The sequence below is a fragment of the Lynx rufus genome, unplaced genomic scaffold (genome assembly GCF_022079265.1).
Source record: "Lynx rufus isolate CCGP_SWC_20201006 ecotype Redwood Valley unplaced genomic scaffold, mLynRuf1.p SCAF_7, whole genome shotgun sequence".
In the NCBI taxonomy this organism is placed as follows: domain Eukaryota; kingdom Metazoa; phylum Chordata; class Mammalia; order Carnivora; family Felidae; genus Lynx; species Lynx rufus.
Genome location: NW_025814889.1, coordinates 123959527 through 123980964, shown reverse-complemented (window position 1 = coordinate 123980964; position 21438 = coordinate 123959527). Strand labels below are relative to the sequence as shown.

Here is a 21438-nt window from a genome sequence, read left to right as displayed (position 1 = left end):
GATCCTGATGAAAAATTGCCCTATACATGATCACACGATGTGTTTCCACAGGTGAAGGCAAAAAACATAACCCAAAAAGCAAAGTTTCATATGGAAATGAGTTTGCATTAAGAAAATGCTCATGAGGGGCGCCTGGGTGGCGCAGTCGGTTAAGCGTCCGACTTCAGCCAGGTCACGATTTCGCGGTCCGGGAGTTCGAGCCCCGCGTCAGGCTCTGGGCTGATGGCTCGGAGCCTGGAGCCTGTTTCCGATTCTGTGTCTCCCTCTCTCTCTGCCCCTCCCCCGTTCATGCTCTGTCTCTCTCTGTCCCAAAAATAAATAAACGTTGAAAAAAAAAATTAAAAAAAAAAAAAAAAAAGAAAATGCTCATGAAACGAGGTCGTTTTTATTTAACTTTTTGCTTCTCAGCAGGGTGCACGCATATCTACATCGTTGTTGGAGGGCGTGTGTTTTATCATTGGCTCAGTGGAATTGAATTCCCAGCTCACGTAGGTGGTTGGAGTTCATGTGAGCCTGCTCAACTTAAGATAAAAAAAAAAAAAAAAATCACAGAACTCTGTCAAGGTCTTTGATCCTGACTTCCTTGTCTCTCAGATGCCGCGTGCACTACTGGTGTTGGGCCTTGTGACACTTTGATTTCTTCCTCTTGTCCTGACCTCAACTTCATAACCTATTTGCATTCTTGCTTCTGGTCTTGGTCAGTGGTCTTGAGTAAGTCTGCTCCTAGATGCAGTAGGCTCATTTTCTGCATTTGTCTTCCTTTTCACCCTCTCAGGAAGTCCCCTTGCATAATCTGCAAATTCACAGGGGGCAGAAGTGGCAGTGGGTGGGGCCTCGTGTCCAGGGCCTGCTCACCTCCGGGCTCTCAGCTCTTCAGCAAAAGCTTTGGGGGAGAACTGGGGAAATGTGAACTTCCTTTAATCCTAAAATGACCGTTCTTGTTTTTTTTCTTTTTCAGTCCTAACTTAAACTGGATTTTCAACTCTGATCTGTCCATTGGTTGGCACCTCTCATCGTGGCATGTCAGTAAGAAAGAAACCCTTTGGGGGAAAGTTTTCATAGTGTTTGTAGCAAACACAATTAGGAGGAATTCTTAGAAGCAGCGGAGGTTGGCAACTGTGCCAGGATAATTGTTACATTTTAAACACGATGTCATCCCCTGAGCAAAGTGAAATGAGCCAGAAGGCACATGTAGACAGGTATGCCCAATTTGTTTTAAAGCCCCAGAAACCCATTCAGCCTTACATCTGCTTGACTCTGAGTGATTTTCAAGAAGAGAGAGACTTTCTGGCCGACTACATCTTTCCTCAGCTTAACGAACTCTGCAATTCCCGGGGCACGTATTTCAAAGCCGTGGACCTGAGGTGGTCAGCGTTGAAGGCCCCACAACCCTCACCCTCCAACCTGTTCAGACAGCATTCTTGTCTCCACTCCCAGTATCTGAAGCTCTGTCTTGACTATGTGAACAGCTGTTTTCCTTTCTTCATCTGCACGCTGGGTCAGACGTACGGGGACTTCCTCCCTGACCATGTGCCTCTAATGCTCTCCAGAGTGACTGACTTGTTCAATTTATCCATGGTAGAACAGAACCTCTACATTGCTGCAAAAAATGGTTATCCTTGGGTCCTGGAGAATCCCAACTACAGTTTGATGGAGTTTGAGGTCATCCAAGCAGCATTTCTGAATGAGTCTCCATTTCAGTATTTTTACTTTAGGACTGGAACCATGCTGCTGAAGACTTTAGATGAGGAAAAGGAGGGGCTGTCCTCGGGATCTCTGCTGACTGATGAGGAAAAATTAAGGATTGGAAAGCTTAAGGCCAAGATTATTAGGAAAGGGCTCCGTGTCCGATTTTATAAAGATCTCCACGAGTTGGGGGACCTGGTTTTCAAGGACTGGTCAGTTGTGATAGAACAACTTTACCCAGCCACTTTAATGATCAGAAATATAGGTTAGTAACTACGGAGAGAGCTAAGTCTATTATCAACATAAGGCTAATACGTTTTGTTATGTCTTCTTTGTAAGAGGAACCTTTAAACGACTGAACATATTCCTTAAACCTTTAAAATCGTTACCATATTCCTGTAACATGCATTTCTCCATTTGGAGATTTTTGAAATGGAAAATAAGAGCAAATGAGGGGTCATGGAAGACTGTTGAGGAAGTTCAGGAGCTCTGAGACGACCTAAAATATTTGGCAGTTAATGTGGTAGATCTGGAGCGGAGCGTCTCGATCAGGGCTCGTTGTTCCCTGCGGGGCATCTGGGCCAAATCTGAAGACATTCTGGCATCAGAGCCAGGGGATGGTCCTGGTGTCCTAATGGGTGGAGGTCAGGGAAACTGCCACACATCTTACAGCAGACACAACAGCCCTCCATAAGAAAGTGTTTTCCAACCTGAAATGTCAATAATGTCAAGGCTGAGAAACCCCTATTTAAAGGGAAGAGAGCTTTTATTAATTTTTGGGTGCCTTTTGTATGTTTTCACATTTAATCTTCAAGATTTAGCCCTGCAAGTTAGGCACTATAAATCCTGTTTTACAGATGAGCAAATGAAAGCTGCTGTATGGCAGTTAAGTGACCTCCCTGATATCACATCATTAGCGAGGGATCATTCTGGGATTTGAACCCAGGGCATTTTGACTCCGAAATCCCCCCTCATTTTCTTTCAACCTTACCACTCAGTAATCCATGGACCGGCACTGAGCATCACCTAGGAGCTTGTTAGAAATGCATTCCAGGTCTACTGAATAAGAGTCTGCCTTTTAATAAGATGACCGGGTAAGTTGCATACCCATTAAAGTTTGATAAGCACAGCTTGCCATTCTGCCTCTAAATGAAGTGATTACATTTATTTTTGAAAGTAGTGACTCATGGACACATACAGAATAAAAGGGGAAGAGCAATATTAGAGAATGGCAGAGGTCTTTCACCTAGACAGACTTTGGGAGGGATCTGTGCTGCCTTTAAAATGATATTTAAAAAAAAAATAGAATGTTTACACGTATATGTGTGTTTTGCAGGGGGTGGGGGTATGGAGATGGCCTGTGTCTTTGATCAGATTCTCAGAAGGTTCAATGACCCAATGATCCAAAAAAGGTTATGAAGTACTGTTGTAAAGGCCCAATTAATGTGGGCTTGCAACGTGATGGCAGGTGGTACATTCCCAAATGCTTTTGGGGGGCCAGGCAGGCCGTAGTCCTTATGGTAGGGAGCAGGTGGATTTGTGGTAAACTGAAGGGACAGAGTTGACTCACCTAAAGTCATTCAAATGCAGTGTTGGTGGGGAGGAAGGGGGTGGTGAAATCCCACCTGTGCCCATCAACTCTGCCTACAAGCCAAATCATTTTGGAGTCCTAGAAAAGAATGCTGTGTCAGTCATAACTCTTTGGGTTGCGGGTGACTCAAACTGACTTTAACGAAAAAGGGATTTATTAGGTTATATAAGTTTAAAGCCCAGGATTAGGTCTGGTTCAGCTCAGGCTTCAACCAGTGGCTCCAATGATGTTACCAAGCCCTGGTGTTTTATTATTTCTTAGCATGGCTCTGCTGTCTGATGCTGCCTCAGTTCCTCGGCTCCTCCACCATGGAAGGAAGGTCAGCTCTAAGTTCAAGTCCGGCAGAAATGGTTCAGAGTCCTATCACTGAGTCTTTCTGTCCCTGATTAGCCTGAGACCATATGCTTGTATCTGACTTAATCACTGGTGCCAAGAGAGTGTGACGCTCTGATTGGCTAATCCTGGGTCATATGTCACCTTGGAGCTGGAGGTAGAGTCAGACCCACTGGAATAACATGAATGGAGAGTTGGGACAGGATGGGACACCAAATGATAATCTGGGGCTGTTACTGAAACTAGAGTAGGTGAATGCGTGTTGAGTGTCAAAAACTATCCTGAATATTTACTACAAGCTTGGGGTTTTAGAATGTCTAAGGACAGACATGTTCTCAGATCTCAGATTTTTCAGTTCTTAGCTGTGTGTGACCTTGAGCAAATGGCAATATTGGTAAGCCTTAGTCTCTTCTTGTGTATAATGGGTTAACATTAGCCACCTTGAGAGTAATAATGTGTGTAAAATACCTAAAAACAGTGCCTAATGCATATTAGGCACAGAGCAAATAAAGCTAATAAAAACGAATAACCACACACGAGTGCTGGAAGGATCTATGCTTTTGGCCAAAGCTTGAAATATGGTTAATAGTGGTATTCTTTATATCACTATTAGTGACTAATCTCAATCTGAACTGCATTATGTAGATTAATATTTACTAATGTGTTTAAGAATCAAGCCTGTCTGTGTATTTGGGTTAGAGACAGGTCGGGTCTCCATAGTATTCTCCTTTGCCTTTGATTTTAGTCATTGCTGAAAAATTAGCTTGCTTTAGACTTTAGTTTTGAATGTATGATATATGGACTAAATGTGTGAATTAGAAGTTACAGAATGGATGAATTATTTTAAAAAAGGCTTTAGAAAGAATCGCTACATTATTTTTCTTTTGTATCTTTGATACCCTTTAATCACCCAGGTAGCTCCAAAATCTGATGGGAGTGGGTGGTGGGTAGCAAAAGGCCACTTGGGAAGCTGGTGGTTATTATAAGACAATATAGAGCTATTTGGTTCATACTCTTCACTCTTAGAAACACTTCTGAGGTCCTTGGAAATACTTGAGATTAGTGGGTGAGGTTCAAGTTCACCTCAAGAGACCCATTAGACTGTGGGATCGTTCCCAATTCTGTCTAAGATCTTGAAATTTGAAGCTGACTTTGGCCAGACTGTAGGATTTCCAGGTCTGTTTGGCTCTAACCTGAACCAAAGGGCAGCCCAGTTAAGTATGGAGGTCCAAGGTAAGGTGAGTATCTTCAGAACCTACCATGTTAGCCTACCTGGTGTTCGTTTTCCTGCATAACAGCCTCCTCCATTAAAACAAAAGCAAAAACAAACTTTGGGGGATCTAAATGTCTCCAGAGACAGAAGGGCATTTTGGCAGTCCAGAACACCTTGACTTTAATTAAACTGTGAGTTTAGAATTACAGTAAGTTGAAACTGGATGGAATCTCTGAGAGATCCAAGTGTCTGGCCCTGCCCGTTATTTTACTGGAGAGTTTAACAGGCTTGCCCAATGGCAGAGTTACACTTCTACCCATGGTTGTCATTGGATCAGGGCATCTTGTCCTAAAAATACACCCTGCTCTCCCAGCCCCTGCCATGGTTAGACATATAAACGTTTGCCACAAGATTGAATTAGGTAACTTCATGCTTAGTTAACAATCTAAAAAGATGAGGGGATGTATGTAGCAAATCTAGTTTTTGTTTTTGTTTTTTTTTTTAAGTTTATTTATTTATTCTGAGGGGAGAGAGCATACACAGGTAGGGGAGGGGCAGAGAGAGAGAGGCAGAGAGAGAGGGAGAATCCCAAGCAGGCTCCATGCTGTCAGTGCAGAGCCCAACTCAGGGCTCTATCTCACCAACCATGAGATCGTGACCTGAGTGAAAAGCAAGAGTCAGACACTTAACTGACTGAGCCACCCAGGCGCCTTGCAAATACAGTTTTTATTTTTTATTTTTTTGCCCTTGTTATTCTGAGGTCATGAAATAACTTGAAATCCTAATAGGATTCCATATATGAATAGCTTTAGGAAGATTAAATTGCTTGCCTATCGTTTGCTTTCACTAGAATATGTGATGGGCTGTGAAACATGGTACCAACACAGACAGAAGGTGATACAGATGCAGAAGGGGAGACATCTTCCTGGGCATTTATCATAACTACATGTAATGGAAAATGTGAAACAAATCTAAGACATTAAAACTTATCTTTTTGTCCCTAAAGACTACAAACACAACTGTGAACATTTCTATCATGAAGAGTTCGTGGAGAAGTGCAAAGAAGTGTTATTTCCAAGGAATCAAACAGAACCTTTGAAATTTTGGAAAGATTTGCCTTACAGGATGTGGGATCTGATCGTAACAGTGCTGCAGCAGGCTCTGGGTTAGATGCTGTCCTCAGGTAAGATGGCAAGAAATCTCAAGCCTTTTCCTTAGGCTTAAGCAAAACAGCCTGACTTTAGTGACTATGATCCCTCAAATTTTGGCCGTCCTCCCCTACCTCGCCTTTTCTATGCCCACCCTTTCCTGCATGAGAGGCCTCCTAAAACCCACCCTTGGGTTAGAATTTCCTTGTCAGATATCACTCTGCATTTGCAAAGTTTTCCTGGCTATTTCAGTTTCTTCCAGTCTCCTCAAGAAGATTCTTAACTCTGGATGGTAGAGCTTGCCTCCTTTTCCCCCCATAGATCTAAGTTGCTGGAAGTAATTCCTGACAACGATGGAAAGACTTTAAGGAGAAGAAATTGGATTAGGAAATATGAACAATGCATCTGTATAGAGTCGTGTATTTTACAAAGAGCTTCCACATACATCATCAGCTCATTATTCCATGAAGATTTTCAGCTAAGACTTATTTTAAATTTTTAAAAATGTTTTTATTTATTTTTGAGACAGAGAGAGACAGAGCATGAGCACAGGAGGGGCAGAGAGAGAGGGAGACACAGAATCCGAAGCAGGCTCCAGGCTCTGAGCTGTCAGCACAGAGCCCGACACGGGGCTCGAACTCACGAACTGCGAGATCGTGACCTGAGCTGAAGCCAGATGCTTAACCGACTGAGTCACCCAGGCGCCCCATTCAGCTAAGACTTATTAAGTGCCTACTGTGGGCCACATTATTATTTGTGTTTGTGCACAGAATTGAGTTCTCTTACCCAGTGTATGCACTCCTTCATTGTTTTGTCCAGCGTCGTCCACATTAAAACCCCCATATCTTTCCCCACCCGGGAGGCATGGGTTCACCCCCCACAGGCATGAGGAGGCTGGGGCGTGAAGTCAGAGTCCCTCTCTGTCTCATCAGTAGAAATAGGGAGATTCTCGAGACAGTTTTATTTCTCCATCCTCCGCCTCCACTTCTTACCACAGATCGCATTTATTCTGTCAGTTTTGTAGTTTGAAATAAACCCACAATGGCCGGGATGGCTCGGCCACTCACCCCACCTCTCCCTCTCCACCATCCCCCTCCGCTGCCTCTGCCCCTGTCTCTGCACCCACCATTTCAGCTCACCGAGGTGTAGAGCTACCACCATTTTTGTGGTTCCGGGAACTCCTGCCAAGGGGAAGACCAGTTATTTGGTTAATACGACATGGAGCTCAGTCAAGGCTTTTAAAACTTACAGGAGTTTGGATCTATAGGTCATGTGTTTAAAAAATCTTAGCTTTGAGGGGCACCTGGGTGGCTCAGTCTGTTGAGCATGCGACTTCGGCTCAAGTCATGATCTCAGGGTTTGTGAGTTCGAGCCCTGCATCGGGCTCTCTGCTGTCAGTCTAGTCTGTCAGCCAGTGCAGAGCCCGCTTCAGATCCTTTGTCCCCCTCTCTCTGTCCCCTTCCCCAATAAAAAAAACCCCTTAGGTTTGAATGGGCAAATCAATAGAGACAGAAAGTAGGTTAGTGGCAGCCAGAGGATGAAAGAAGAGGGGAAACGGGAAATGGCCCCTAGAGGGTCTGGAGGTTCTTTGTGGGGGGCTGAAAATGGTCTGGAATTAGTAGCGATATTCGTACAACCGTGTGAATATAGTGAAAGCCGCTGAAGTATACACTGGACAATGATGAGTTTTTGGTACGTGAGTTGTATCTCACACAGGTTATAACTTTAAGCATTTCAGAGTAGATGAAAAATTTGATAAATTGTACTGCAGTGACAAGTCTGACTGTGCCCAAACAAAAACAACAATGAAATAAGTCCTTCGAAATTAGCTGTGTGGAAACAGGATTTTGCCATTTGGAAACAATGCTTTGGACTGTAAGTTCCCAAATTATATGTGTAGGTAGTGGAAAGGGGCGTTCTTTTGAGGTTTCCAGGCATTGTCTTAGTAACTGACCGTCTAGAGCAATGGCCACAGATTGCTTTGCAATGTTTTCATTTTCCATTTGTTACTGAGAAGAAATTATTCAGAGCCTAGCCTAATTATGTGGATGTATTCTATTTGTATTTTTCCTTCATTGGTTTTACCTGCTAAGTGCCAAGGAGTGTTCTAGACACGGGACACAGCAGTAAACAAAGAGACAAAAACCCCTGCCTCCACGGAGCTTAGATTATGGAGCTAGGTAACAAACATGATAAATATGGAAAATATGTAATAGGTTCGATGTCTTTTGTGCTGCGGAGTGAAGTATAAAATTTTGAAAGGGAATAGGCCGTCTGGTAGAAGGTGGCATTGGGCTGACCACTGGAAACAGGTGAGAGAGCAAGCTATGCAAATATGGATTGGACAAGCATTCCAGACAGAGGGAACAGCAAACACAGAGGTGCTGAGGCAGGAGGAATGGCAGGGAGGCCAGAGGCTGGAAGGAAGTCAGGGCTGTAGGGAGGGTGGTGGGGGACGAGGGTGGACATGTAATGGATGGGGGGAGGGGGAGGGTCTTATCTGGTCTCACAGGTCATCGTAAGGACTTGAGCTTTTACCATTTTTGGACAGAGAAATGACATATGTGACATAGTTTGACAAGCTCACTGTGGCTGCTTGGCTGAGGATAGACCTAAAGAGGGCAAGGGTGGAAATAGGACACAAAATCAGATTCTGCCATTCACATTTCGTGGAGACATAATTAAAGCAATAACACATTGACTCCTAACTCATAATAATGGTGATGGAATTCTTAGGGAGTGACTTCTATTTAATGATCCTAACCTGCTTTAGGTTTCTATTTTAATGGCTCTTCACACTGATCTTCTTGCTCTGCTGAACCCGAATGTCAGGCTGGCTTATTTTATGCCATTCACTCATTCAGCAGCGTGCGATTAGTACTGTCCCAGCCACAAGCTATCCAACAGTGAGTACAAGAAGCCTGGTAACTGCCTCCTTGGAACTTACCTCTGTGAAAAATCACTAGGCACATATTTATGAAATCACGGACGTGTAAGGAATAGGATTGAAGTCTGCATGTAGTGACACCGGTGATACCTGGGAATCCTCTGCATATCTGGACGTACTTCACTACAGGAGTTAAGCAATGAGTTATCTTGTGCCCACGCCAGTGCAGAGGAATCTTCTTTCTGCCGTTCTACAGGCCAAGTCACCCTGGTAGAGGAGCAGACTACCTCTTAGTGAGTTACTAACAATCATGGTCATTTGCAATGTCATGGTAGTCAGGATCGATGGGGATCCTTGGCATATGAGTGCTTCTATTTTGTATTGTCTCCTGATATGGTGTTCTGTGGATGATCAGTTTGGTGATGGTGGCTGTGTCCCTGGGAGGATGTAAGCAGCACAGATACAAGGACGGTGGGCTGGTGTGATAGGGTCTCCTGGGCGTTTGGGCAGGTTGGGCCCTTGATGTAAGCCCAGGTTTTTACTGGACAACCCTAGGATCTGTGTAGCTGGAAGGGCCTTCCACGGTTACCATCTCTCCTCTGTCCTAATTTTACACAGGGCAGAGCTAAAGCCCAGAGGGCAGATTACTTACTTAGAGCCCATTGAGGCTAAAGTTGAGACTAGCTAGAATTTCCTATCTCTTAGAGAGAGATGCAGAACAATCTTTTCTCCCTCCCTTCCTTTGTAAATATTCTTGACTACATTTTACCCCTTTATTTTTCAGAATAAATCCTCTTCCAGTTGACAAGTCTATTTTGCTCTTGTCTGGAGAACGTGGTTGTGGGAAGTCCACTCTGATCGCCAACTGGGTGAATTATTTCAAAAAGAAATATCCGAGCATGTTGGTGATCCCTCATTTTGTGGGCACCACCTGTGAAAGCAATAACATCATGTCCGTGATGCATTGCTTCATCACAGAATTGCAGTTCAAAAACTATGGTAATGGAGTCAAGCTTTTAACCTCAGGAAGTTTTTGTTGGAGGGCAGATATTCTGTCTACTGCTCGTGTGGCCGTTCTCCTCTTGTTCCAGCATAAACCCCGTGTTGTCTCACCTGCAGAATCTACCCACCTCTTCCCCTCACAGAATTAAATTTCCTTCCTTTCCTACTTCCTTCTTTCACCAAAAATGGATTGAGTACCTTTATGTGCTAGGGCACTATTCTGGGCAGTTCCTTACCCTCATGGTGTTTTTTATGTTCTTGGGGTGGCGGAGACAAAGAGTTAACCAACTCAATGTTTGATAAGTTCTATGAAGAAGAAGAAAACAGAGCAAGAAGGGAGGCTGTGTGTGTGTGTGTGTGTGTGTGCGCGCGTGAACTGTTAGGACTTGAAAAGTGTGGTCAGGGAAAGCCTTGCTGCAAAAGGGACATTCGAATACATACCTGAAAGAGGGAGCCACACAGATATCTCAGGGCTAGCATTCCAATCAAGGGAAACAAGTGCAAGGCTTCCAAGGTGGGACATGCCTCTGAACTACTGCTCTTCCTCTTCGATTCAGTAACTATTTATTGAGCAGGTTCATTCACTCACTTGCTCATTCATTCCCTCATTCCTGAATATTTATTGATCACCTGATCTGTGTCAGGCACTTCTCTGGGTTCTGGGGATGTACGCATCAGGCAAATAGGGTCACGGCTCCCATAGATACCACGTTACAGTTGAGAAAGGCAGATAACCGATAAACAGGAAACATATAATGATAAATGCCATGCAGCGTGATGTGATAAGGTGACAGGTTGCTAGTTAGGCTGAGTGGTCAGGGACTGTCTCTGTGTTAGAGTATCTCTAGCAGCTGTGATGAGTAAGTCCCATTTCAGTGGCTTCTCGAATGAAGTTTATTTCTGATTCATGGAGCAGTCCAGTAAGGGGTACCTAGTTAGGCAACAAGTGGCTTTCCTCCATGTGGTGATTTGGGGACACAGGCCTTTTGCATCTTGAGGCTGTGTCATCCCCTAGGACCTCAGAGTCCTCTGCCTTTGGCTAGAGGAAGGGGAAAAAGGGTGGAAAAGGTGCACCTGTCCCTTTAAAGCCTTGGCCTGGCAGCGATCCACATCAATCCCACTGCCATTTTTTGGCAAACACTTGGCCACCCTGGGCCCACATGGCTGCACTGGGAGTCAAGTGGGGACAGAACGCTAACCCCACGCTCTGGAAGGGGGACATGGACTTTTGCAGGACAGGTAGCCATCTATACCCTGTAGAGACCTCACGGATGAGGAGGAGCTGGCCATGTGGAGATTAGAAGAAAGAACGTTCCAGGCGAGAGAGTAGTTAAGGTAACACAGGTCCTACGCCAGAAGCAAAGTGGAGTTAGAGAGGGCAAGCAGGCCAGTGTGGCCGGGCCATGGTGGGCAGGAGGGGGACTTATATCAGATGGAGCCGGAGGTGAAGACGGGGCCGTTTCAGGGCTGGGCTTTGTTGGACAGAATGTTAGGTTCAGATTCTGTCGAGTACAGTGGGGTGACCAATGGGAAATCTTAAGCAGGGGAGGGATATGATTTGATTGATATTTTGAAAAGATTAAAATCTGTCTGATGTAGGGAAAATGGATGTGGAGGAGCAAGTATGGAGGCAGGGACCCTTGTTAGAGGCTTTTGCAATGGTCCAAGCAAGGGATGACAGTAGCAGAGGAGGAAGAGGGCTTTAGATAGATTGAGGGTTTGCTGAGGAGTTGAATGTGGGTTTTGCAGGACAGGAGGAGTTGAGGACAGCTTTGGGAAGCTAGACAGACAGTGAGCGCTGTTTGCTGAGATGGAACATTATCGGTGGCGTGGGAGCAGCAGGTGTTGGGGGGAATCAAAAGAGTTTTGCTTTAGATGAAAGACATTTGAGATACAAGGTGTACATGGGGAATGATAACAATCATGTGGGATCTGCCTCCGTTCTAGGAGCAGTTGACCTCGATGGCTACTTATTAGCTGTCTGACCTTCTGCGAGTTATTTTAACTCTATGTAGCTCTGGTTTCCCATTTGTAAAATGCAGATGATTAAAAAAATGTCTTATAGGTAGTTGAGAGGATTGACTAAGATAAAGTGGGAAAAACAAAGACACTTAGCTCAGCTCTTGGCCTATAGGAAGCGCTGATAAATATCAGCTATTATGTCGTTAGGTGTCTGCCATATGTTTGCATGTCTGACTCTGCCTGCTTTTGGGAACTCATCCCTTCTCACCTGGGGCTTGTACACAAGTGCACATTTGGGTTTCGCCTGGGTACGTGGGATGCAGAATAGGTTTTGATGGACGTGTATTATCTCTGTATGATGGGACAGGTATTTGAGTGCCTTTCTGTGTGTGTGGTGGGTATGAGTAAATAGGGCGAACATGTGGGCGTGAGTTCTCTGCCGTTGCATTTCTCGTTGTAAAGTGGGTAAAACCAAAATCAGCAGCAGCAGGTGTGACTAGTTCTACACGACAACAACTGATCCTACTCAGCCACATCCCAAGGGTGTTCCGACCAGCCAGGCTGATGAGATAAACCCCACTGAGCATGCCATTAGGATTTTATTCCCAAAGGGAACTGTTAGTTTAATGAGTGTGTTTCAAGGTGCTGAAAGCTCGTAACAAAAACAGCTGCCATCTGTATTCAAAAAACATGGCTTTTTTTTTAATGTTTATTTTTGAGAGAGAAAGATGTGAGTGGTGGAGGGGCAGAGAGAGAGGGAGACAGAAGCGGGCTCCGCCCTGATGGCAGAGAGCCCTGTGCAGGGCTCGAACTCACGAACCGTGAGATCATGACAGGAGCCAAAATCAAGAGTTGGATGCTTAACCAGCTGAGCCACCCAGGTGCCCCATCAGCTGCTATCTTTAAAAACGAGCAGATCTTGAGGTTGACAAAGCAGACTGCATTCGGGAACAGCCTATGAGTACCTGACCCTCAGGAGACACCTTCTGTCCCGGAGAGAACAGCCCGCCTCATTAGCAGTGGGAGGCAGAGGGGAAAGGCTGTGGCTCTGGACTTGGCCCGCCTGCATTTTCCATCGTGGCTCTGCTGCTTACTAGCCGTGTGCTCTTGGGCAGTTTACTTCCGCAGTGTGGGCCCCGTTTCTCATCTGTGAAACGGGGGGTGGGATTCACAGTACCTACCCAGGGGATTACAGGTAGAGAATTTAGAAGAGTACCGGGCACTCAGTTGTCGTTAGTATTATCATTGTTGCAGCGATGATGATGATGGTGGTGATGATGATGATGGTGATTCCTCACTGAGCTAGAGAAAGAGGCAGGGAGCGCGGTGGGGGCTGCTAAGGGAAACAAGAAACTCATTCATTAGACTAAGGGAGGAGGTAGCACAATGCAGGAGAGTTTGTAGCCGCAGTGGGGGTGGGGGGAGGAACTTGAGGGGGAGCACCGTGTACCGCCTAGCGTGTGCTCGCGCTCAGCTTGGCCGCCTGAGCCAGGAAGCTGGGTTTCACCCGGGTGAGGTGGGTGTGGGCAGAAGAGGAAGAGCTGCCACTGAGAACGCAGCTGGCCGAGAGGTCAGCTCCTCTGCGGCGTCTCCCCGTGGTGGCCTCAGCCGTGAGCAGCTCCAGCTCCTGCAGGCGCCCGGCCCTCCCCAGTGGGCCGACAAAAGGCCCCTGTGTGAAGCTCACATTTCTGCTCCTCTGTCCTCACCCCTGCTTGCCTAGATAGAGGGAGCTTGCAGACAGAACTGCTCGGAGCCAGCTCTCCCCCGGCCCGTGCCCCTCACCTGCCTTGCAGGCCACTGATGTTCCTAATGTGACATGCCTCGCGGAAGGTCGAGGAGAGCCACTGATTTTCTTATTTCCCTGTTTCTTCCCCCTGTCACCCCCCTCCCCTGGTGGCGGCCCGAATAACAATGAGTTCCATTTACTGAATTGGCGTTCTGAGTGCCCGGTTCTGTGCTAAGGGCTTTCTCAGCATCTTAGTTAATGCTCCTAGCATCCAGCATTCTCGTCCCAGATAAAGAGCGGGGCTCACAAAGGCTGGCTCACACAGCTGTGTGTGGGCAGAACAAGGGTTCAGACTCAGGTCTTTGCTGAGCTCAGGGCCCCTTGTCCTCATTACTGCCCGGTCTTGCCTCCTTGAACAAACAGGGACATTTTGCTCCTCAGGGCCCTCTCCTCGCATTACTTACCGGGGAGTCTGCCCTCAATACCAGCAGGACTCCTTGGCAGGGTTCGCCAAGCCTTGTGCCTGGGCCTGGGTGACTTCTCCAGGGGCTCTTGCTCTTGGTGCCACAGGTGTGGTCTCCCTGGAGCAGCCGGTCATTTCCGTCTCTCCTTGTCTGTCCACTTCCACTCCCATCTACTGGAATGCCCCTCCTCTTCTCAGGTCGGTGAAATCCTCTCGTCCCTTAAAGCCCTATTTAAACTTTTTTTTTTTAATGTTTATTTATTTTTGAGAGAGAGAGTGAACTGGGGTGGGGCAGAGAGAGAGGGACCCAAAGGATCTGAAGCAGGCTCTGCCCTGACAGCAGAGAACCCGATGTGGGGCTTGAACTCATAAACTGTGAGATCATGACCTGAGCCAAAATCCGTTGCTTAACCGACTTGAGCCACTCAGGCATCACAAGGCCCTATTTTAAAAGCACCCTCCGGGGGCACCTGGCTATCTCAGTTGGTAGAGCATGAGACTCCCAATCTCGAGGTTGTGGGTTCGAGCCCCACATTGGGTGTAGAGATTACTTAAAAGCAAAATCTTTAAAAAAAAAAAAAAAAAAAAGAAGAGCACTCTCTCAATAAGAGGGCCTGATGGCTGCCTCTCTCCTTCATCTCCAACTTTGAGCAAGTGGCAAGGGTAGCCCCAGTCCCGTTGTACTCTAGTTTATGTGGGTGTGTCCCTGCAAACACTGTGAGCTTGCCATCCTGGTCACCCACTACTTACACGTGGTCCTGACATTGTATGTTTTACTGTATCCCGTTATAGTCCTGGGAGTGCAGGAAACCATGTCTGTTTTATTGGCCATTCTCACATTCAATGCCTGACGCAGAGCCTGACCAACACAGAAGGTTCTCAATAAGTCTTTATTGAATGATAAGAGATAACATTGCCAAAAAGTGAAAAAATCAGTTAATCTCTGTCATTTTGTTACAAAGTATTTTGAAATTGTACCAATTGACTGTTTTTCTCTCCCCATGAATTTACCTTTTGTGACTGGGTGTTTAAAAACTTGAGCTGTTGGGGCGCCTGGGTGGCTCAGTCAGTTAAGCATCTGACTTCGGCTCAGGTCGTGATCTCATGGTCTGTGAGTTCGAGCCCCGCTTCCGGCTGTGTGCTGACAGCTCAGAGCCTGGAGCCTGTTTCAGATTCTGTGTCTCCCTCTCTCTGACCCTCCCCCGTTCATGCTCTGTCTCTCTCTGTCTCAAAAATAAATAAACGTTAAAAAATAAAATAAATAAAAACTTGAGTTGTTACTATTTAAATTAGGCAATAGGCTCTCTCAAAAATGAATAAAACATTGAAAAAAAAAGAAAAAGGTGGCGCCTGAGTGGCCCAGTCGATTAAACAACTGACTTCGGCTCAAGTCATGATCTTGTGGTTCATGAGTTTGAGCCCTGCATCGGGCTCTATGACAGCTCAGAGCCTGGAGTCTGCTTCAGATTCTGTGTCTCTGTCTCTCTCTGCCCATCTCCCTCTCATACTCTGTCTCTGTCTGTCTCAAAAATAAATAAAAAGGGGCGCCTGGGTGGCTTGGTCGGTTAAGCGTCCAAGTTTGGCTCAGGTCACGATCTCACGGTCCGTGAATTTGAGCCCCGCGTCGGGCTCTGTGCTGACAGCTCAGAGCCTGGAGCCTGTTTCAGATTCTGTGTCTCCCTCTCTCTCTGCCCCTCCCCTGTTCATGCTCTGTCTCTCTCTGTCTCAAAAATAAATAAATGTTAAAAAAAAAAATTTTTTTTAAATAAAATAAATAAATAAATAAATAAATAAAACATTAAAAAATTTAAATTAGACAATAGGCCATTGTCATCCAGGAGAGACAGTTTGGTTCTAACAGAATAAAGAGATAGGTTTAGGATCATTTTCCAATACTAGTAATTCTGCCTATCTTCAATATTATTTTGAGGAAAAATAATTCTAATCACCCCAAATAGGATTTTAAAAACACTGAAACGATGCTTTCCTTTGCATACTTAGATATAGATCTGTATCTTCCTTGAGGTTTTTTTTCCCTTTTTTTTTTTTTTTTTGCCTGGGATTATTTTTCTGCTGATTATTATGAGTGATATTATGTTTTATGATTGTCAGGCTGCGTGTATTTTCTGAGGTTCATTCACCTCCATTTTGTCACATAGCCTCTGTACCAGCTTCACGCAAAAGGTAAATAGTCCGTGCCTCCCGCATGTGGCTGCTGGTGAACGGAATCCACCAGCGGTGACCTGTGCGGCTTAGAAACGCAGATGGAGCAACCATTGAGTGAGGATGCGTTGCTGGCAGGAAAACTATTAGCAAAATCAGTGTTTGTAAAGCTCCTGATGACCTGTGTTCAAGCCTTTTTACCTTGCTGGGCCTGTTTCCTCACTTACAAGATGAGGGTTTGGACTAGACGACATGATCTCCAGAACCCCTCCTTCTCTAAAATTCACTTAGTCAAGGTCTGAAATCTCAATACTTTAAAGATTTGGTGGGGGGGGGGGTGCGGATAAAACCCTCCAAGGATGAAGCACCAAGATTGTTCTCTTCCTGTTCTTGAAAAATACTTTTAATTGTGTGATCCAAGCTCAGACTATCTTGTTTTGATTCTTTCTTCTCCTTTATGTCTTGCATTCATATACAATCTTCAAGTCATTGATTTTATAGTCATTTTCTGATACTAAAATATCTTTAAAAATCAATATATCCATTTATAAAATAAGTAAGTCCTGGGGCTGCCATGTATATAGCATGGTGACTAAGTTAATAATACTGTTTTGCATATTTTGAAAGTGGCTAAAATTACATGTTTTTTTGAATGTTTATTTTTGAGAGAGAGAGAGAGTGAGAGAGAGTGCATGCAAGTGGGGGAGGGGCAGAAAGCTAGGGAGACAGAATGCAAAGCAGGTTCCACACTGTCAGTACAGAGCCCCCTGTAGAGCTAGAACTCACAAACCACCAGATCATGACCTGAGCCGAAGTTGGAAGCTTAACCAACTGAGCCATTTAGGCACCCCCATAAGAGTACATCTTAAAAGGTCTGGTCACAAGAAAAAAAGTGTTTTTGTATCCGTGCAGTGATAGATGGTAACTAGACTTACAGTGGTGATCATTTTGTGTATACAAATATTGAATCATTATGTTGTACACCTGAAACTAACGTAGTATCATTTGTGATTTATACCTCAATAAAAAAACCCAATGTAACCCTCTAGTATAATGTAAAAGAGAAAGGTAAAGTAATTTATTGCAAAATAATATGCATTCCAATATGTAAATGCTCAGACATGATTCCAGTAGAAGCCACAGTGGAGTAGGCAGGTCATGGAAAATGACCATGCTTTCGAAAGCTGCTAGTGCAGACATCCATGGATGTGTTGTAGTCAAGGCTCCAACATCATGAGCAGTGTTCCCATCAGGGTCGTGATTTTCTGAAATCTTGGTATCATTTCAGACGAAACAACATATAATCTTCCATCACTTTCTATGGTAGTTGTATTCCTAGGAAATTCAATGTGTTTTGAATCTGTACAAAAATTACTTTGCATTTACATGAAAATGGAGTTGGTTTCTAGGTGAGGTCATTAATAAGGTTACCCCCTCCCCCCCCCCCCAAGTGACTGTCTGGCAGAACATGTGAAAGCAGGTAGACCCCAGGACACAGCTGCATTGTGTGTGACTGTCCTGTGTTCTAGGACATCTCGAATTCCTAGAGCACCCCTGTTGAGTTCCACTGCTCTAATCAGCTTCCTGTTTTTTTGAATGCTCATGTGTTTTCCTACCTCCAGACCTTTACCTTTGCTTTGTCTTGCTTGATATCCCTTTGCCCTCATCTCTACCTGTGCATTCCCCGAAGCTCGTCTCACATGTCTTCTGCATGAAGCTTGTCTTCATTGTGATGGTTCTGCATCACACTCCAGTACTCTTCAGACTCATATTCTGCCTTGGAATGTGTTTTTTTTGTGTGTACTGAACCCATTTTCACTTCCCTCAACTGCTTGACTTTATTTATAGATCATTTTTATCTCCTTTTAGCATTGAGCACAGAACCTTAACACGTAACAGGCAACAAATAAGTATTGTTAAACATAGTTATTCAATATGCTTCTAACAGAATCTTAATGCACCTGAGAGATGTAAATCCATTAAAAGCTTCTTTGCATAACTTGATTTTCTAGATTCTAATGTGCCTAAATTTCTATGGGAAACATGGCCTTTGAAAAATAAAAGCAAGACCAAAGTTGTATGTAGTAAAATGCTCTTAAAGTATTAAGCAGTTGATTACAATTTTGGGTTGCTCTCTGCTATGTCACGCAATCAGAGTTTGCAAGTTAGTCCTCTCAAATTACATCCTTTGCCCTTTGCTGGTTTATAGCCTGATTTTCCCTGGTAATTTACAGATTCGAAGGTCTGGGGTCCAATATTGCAGATAGAGTAATTTAGGATTGGTTATGTCAGATTTGATGTGGGCGAGAACTGAAGAGACCAGGCAGTGGTGGGGGATGATGCGTGTGTGCCCCTGCTGGACCACCCAGGTGGTAGCCGTGGCCCCTAAACAGCCACCTGACGTTACAGAGCTGCATAAACTTCGCAGACTGCAGAGACTGGCTTCTCTTTCTTCCCATCCAGCTCTTTGTAACATGAACTATTTTTGCATTTTGGAAGATGAGAGTAATGCTTTGGATCATACAAAATATTTTTTATATAAAATCCTGAAAATGTATAGGAGACATCTGGTGGTAAATATCATTATCCCTTTTGGGTTGAATATTTTTAGGCTGCTAATCACACATATACCTATATGTGTCAGCTGTACAGCTGTGAATAGCACTCATTGTTCCCAACCCCTTCCGCCTCCCCATCCCATTAACATATTCTAGCAATGATGGAAACATTTTTGCCTAATTTGAACAAATTCCTATGCTGTAGGTACTCAGCTTGAAACTGATGTTCTTAACGAAGGCTCAGATGTCTTGGTCTTTTCACTTCTTGTGGAAGTTTTCATTGCTTCCATCAATTTAAAGCCATGTATACTTGTCCTAGATGGAATTGAAGAATTGATTGGCATTTATGGGATTTTAGGACAGAAGGTAATCTCTTTTCAAAATAATACCTATTTTATTACTGTTTTATAAAAAGAAAACTCCATAATTTAGAAGGTATGTAACATCTTTCTTTTTATTTAATTTTTTCAATGTTTATTTTTGAGAGAGAGAGAGAGAGTGAGTGAGAGAACGAGCACGGAGGAGGGGCATAGAGAGGGAGGAAAGCAGGCTCCAGGCTCTGAGCTGTCCGTGCAGAGCCTGACACAGGGCTTGAACTCATGACCACGAGATCATGACTTGAGCCGAAGTCAGATGTCCAACTGACTGAGCCTCCCAGACGCCCCTGTAACACCTTTCCATTGCATTGCATGTCTATAGCTATAGCCAGCATCGCTTATAGCTACTACTATATGTTTTATTGAACAAATACTTCTGTGACACTTACAACGGGTCAGGCACCTTTCTAGGCACTTTATAAATATTAACGCATTTAATTCTCAGAAGAACCCTATGAAAGAGACACTGTGATCATCATCCCTGTTTATGCAGAGGGGACTGAGCATGGAGGTGTTAGGTGGCTTGTCCAACATCCTAAGATTGTGTTAGACTCAGAATTCAGACATGGACAGTCTGGTTCTGGAAACTGTGACCTTTACTTCTGCCTGATTCTGCACCGCCCACCCCACCCCCCCATTTTATACATTGATCAGGCATTTATTGGACTCCTAGTATTTTCTTTATGTTGTATATTATGACCTGCATCATCTATACTGATTATGCACATACCAAATCCCATCGATTGGTTGCTCTCCTTAGTTTTTCTTATCTTTTTTTTTTAATGATTATTTTTGAAGGAGAGGGAGACAGAGTGTGAATGGGGGAAGGACAGAGAGAGCGGGAGAATCCGAAGCAAGCTCCAGGCTCTGAGCTGTCAGCACAGAGCCCAACGCGGGGCTCAAACTCATGAACCATGAGATCATGACCTGAGCCGAAGGTGGACGCTTAACTGACTGAGCCACCCAGGTGCCCCTCCTTAGTTTTTCTTCTGTTTGACCTGATATTGGATCACTGGAACCTTGTGAAGAATTTTCTCTAAAACTTAAAAACACATGTAATTATAAATTAGGTAAGTAATATATGTTTCTGATAGAAAATATGATGAAGAAAAAGAAAACAGAAAATTAGGTATACTCACAGTCTCACCGCTCTTCAACGTTTTGGAGTATAGCCTTCCTTCTTCTATGGATGTCTGTGTACACTCCTTGATGCTTACGTAAATGAAATTACACACCATATTGTTTTATAATCTTTTTAATTTAATGCATGGCAACCACCACACATTCAGCAAATAGTTCTTGACCACTCACTATAGCAAAAGCACTACAAGCAGAATCAGACATGGTCCCTGCAGAGAAACGGAGCTTTCGTTCTAACAGGGGATGGCTGATGTTAATGATGCTATTACACAAATAAGGACAAGATTGCAAACTGTGACAAGTGCTGGGCTTTGATATATAGGAGGATGACCGAGTGATGGCACGGAGATGCCAATGGCATTGAAGGAAGCGATTACTTACATTTCCTGAGAGAAGGAGATGCGCCATGCCACTCGGGGCCCCAGGGGAAGTATCAGGGTGGTCAGGAGGCAGAAGACTGGAGCCAGGAGAAGGCCAAGGCCAAAGCCTTCATTGGGGTTCCCATGGGAAAGGTAGAGGAAGCCATTCAGGATTGGCTAGTTTGTGTAATTTCAGCAGGCTTTGTGGCATCGTTTTCCCTAGTTGTCTGGTCCTAGCCCCAGGATGATGATGTGGGGCAGGGAAATATTGGCTTGGTGAATGCGAGTCAGATAAGAAGGTAGATGGGGGTGTGTTCTTGGATCTGTGGGTCTGCACATGACAGGCATATTCCAGGCAAGCTGCCCACCACCCCCGGGACTTAGCTTGCCTTGGGAAAAACAGTCTCTCCTGAATCTCTAAGGCCCCAGAGAAATGTCACAGTATCAAAAAATAAAAAAATAAAAATAAAAATCCCTAACAGTACCCGAAGACACATTCAACTCAGTGCCTGGCTCAGAGTAAGTACTCGCTGTTTGGTAGTTACTGTTGTTATTATTATTATTATTATATTTGCGATTATTAGTCAAAGAGAGGTAGGAAAGGCTGTTAAAGGAATCTAGAAAGATCTGATTAGGTGTCTATCTTATCCCCAAATAAAGCCATTTAATTTATAATACTATTGCTGTACAAAGCAAGATTCTTCATCATAAAACAATGTTCTGTTTTTCAATTGAATGGTTCAGTTTGCACTCTTAGATTTCCCTTGATCGTCACTATAGGTCATTCTTTAGAAGCCTAAGATTTGTCAGATTACTTGCTTGTAGGAACC

At 44.4% G+C, this 21438-nt stretch overlaps 1 protein-coding gene and 1 non-coding gene across 2 annotated transcripts in view; both read left to right on the top strand.

The window, feature by feature from the left end:
* Window positions 1-893: 893 nt before the first annotated feature.
* The window catches only part of LOC124501993 (putative tetratricopeptide repeat protein 41), a 60493-nt gene continuing 39948 nt past the window's right edge, over window positions 894-21438 (top strand). Inside the window, 5 exon segments of the mRNA XM_047066404.1 lie at window positions 894-1951; window positions 5830-5886; window positions 5889-6006; window positions 9643-9857; window positions 18938-19098. Of these exon segments, the coding sequence (XP_046922360.1) occupies window positions 1150-1951; window positions 5830-5886; window positions 5889-6006; window positions 9643-9857; window positions 18938-19098 (1353 nt within the window). The 5' untranslated portion in view covers window positions 894-1149.
* TRNAG-CCC (transfer RNA glycine (anticodon CCC)) lies at window positions 14480-14552 on the top strand. Its single transcript has one exon. It is a non-coding gene; the product is annotated as a tRNA-Gly (tRNA).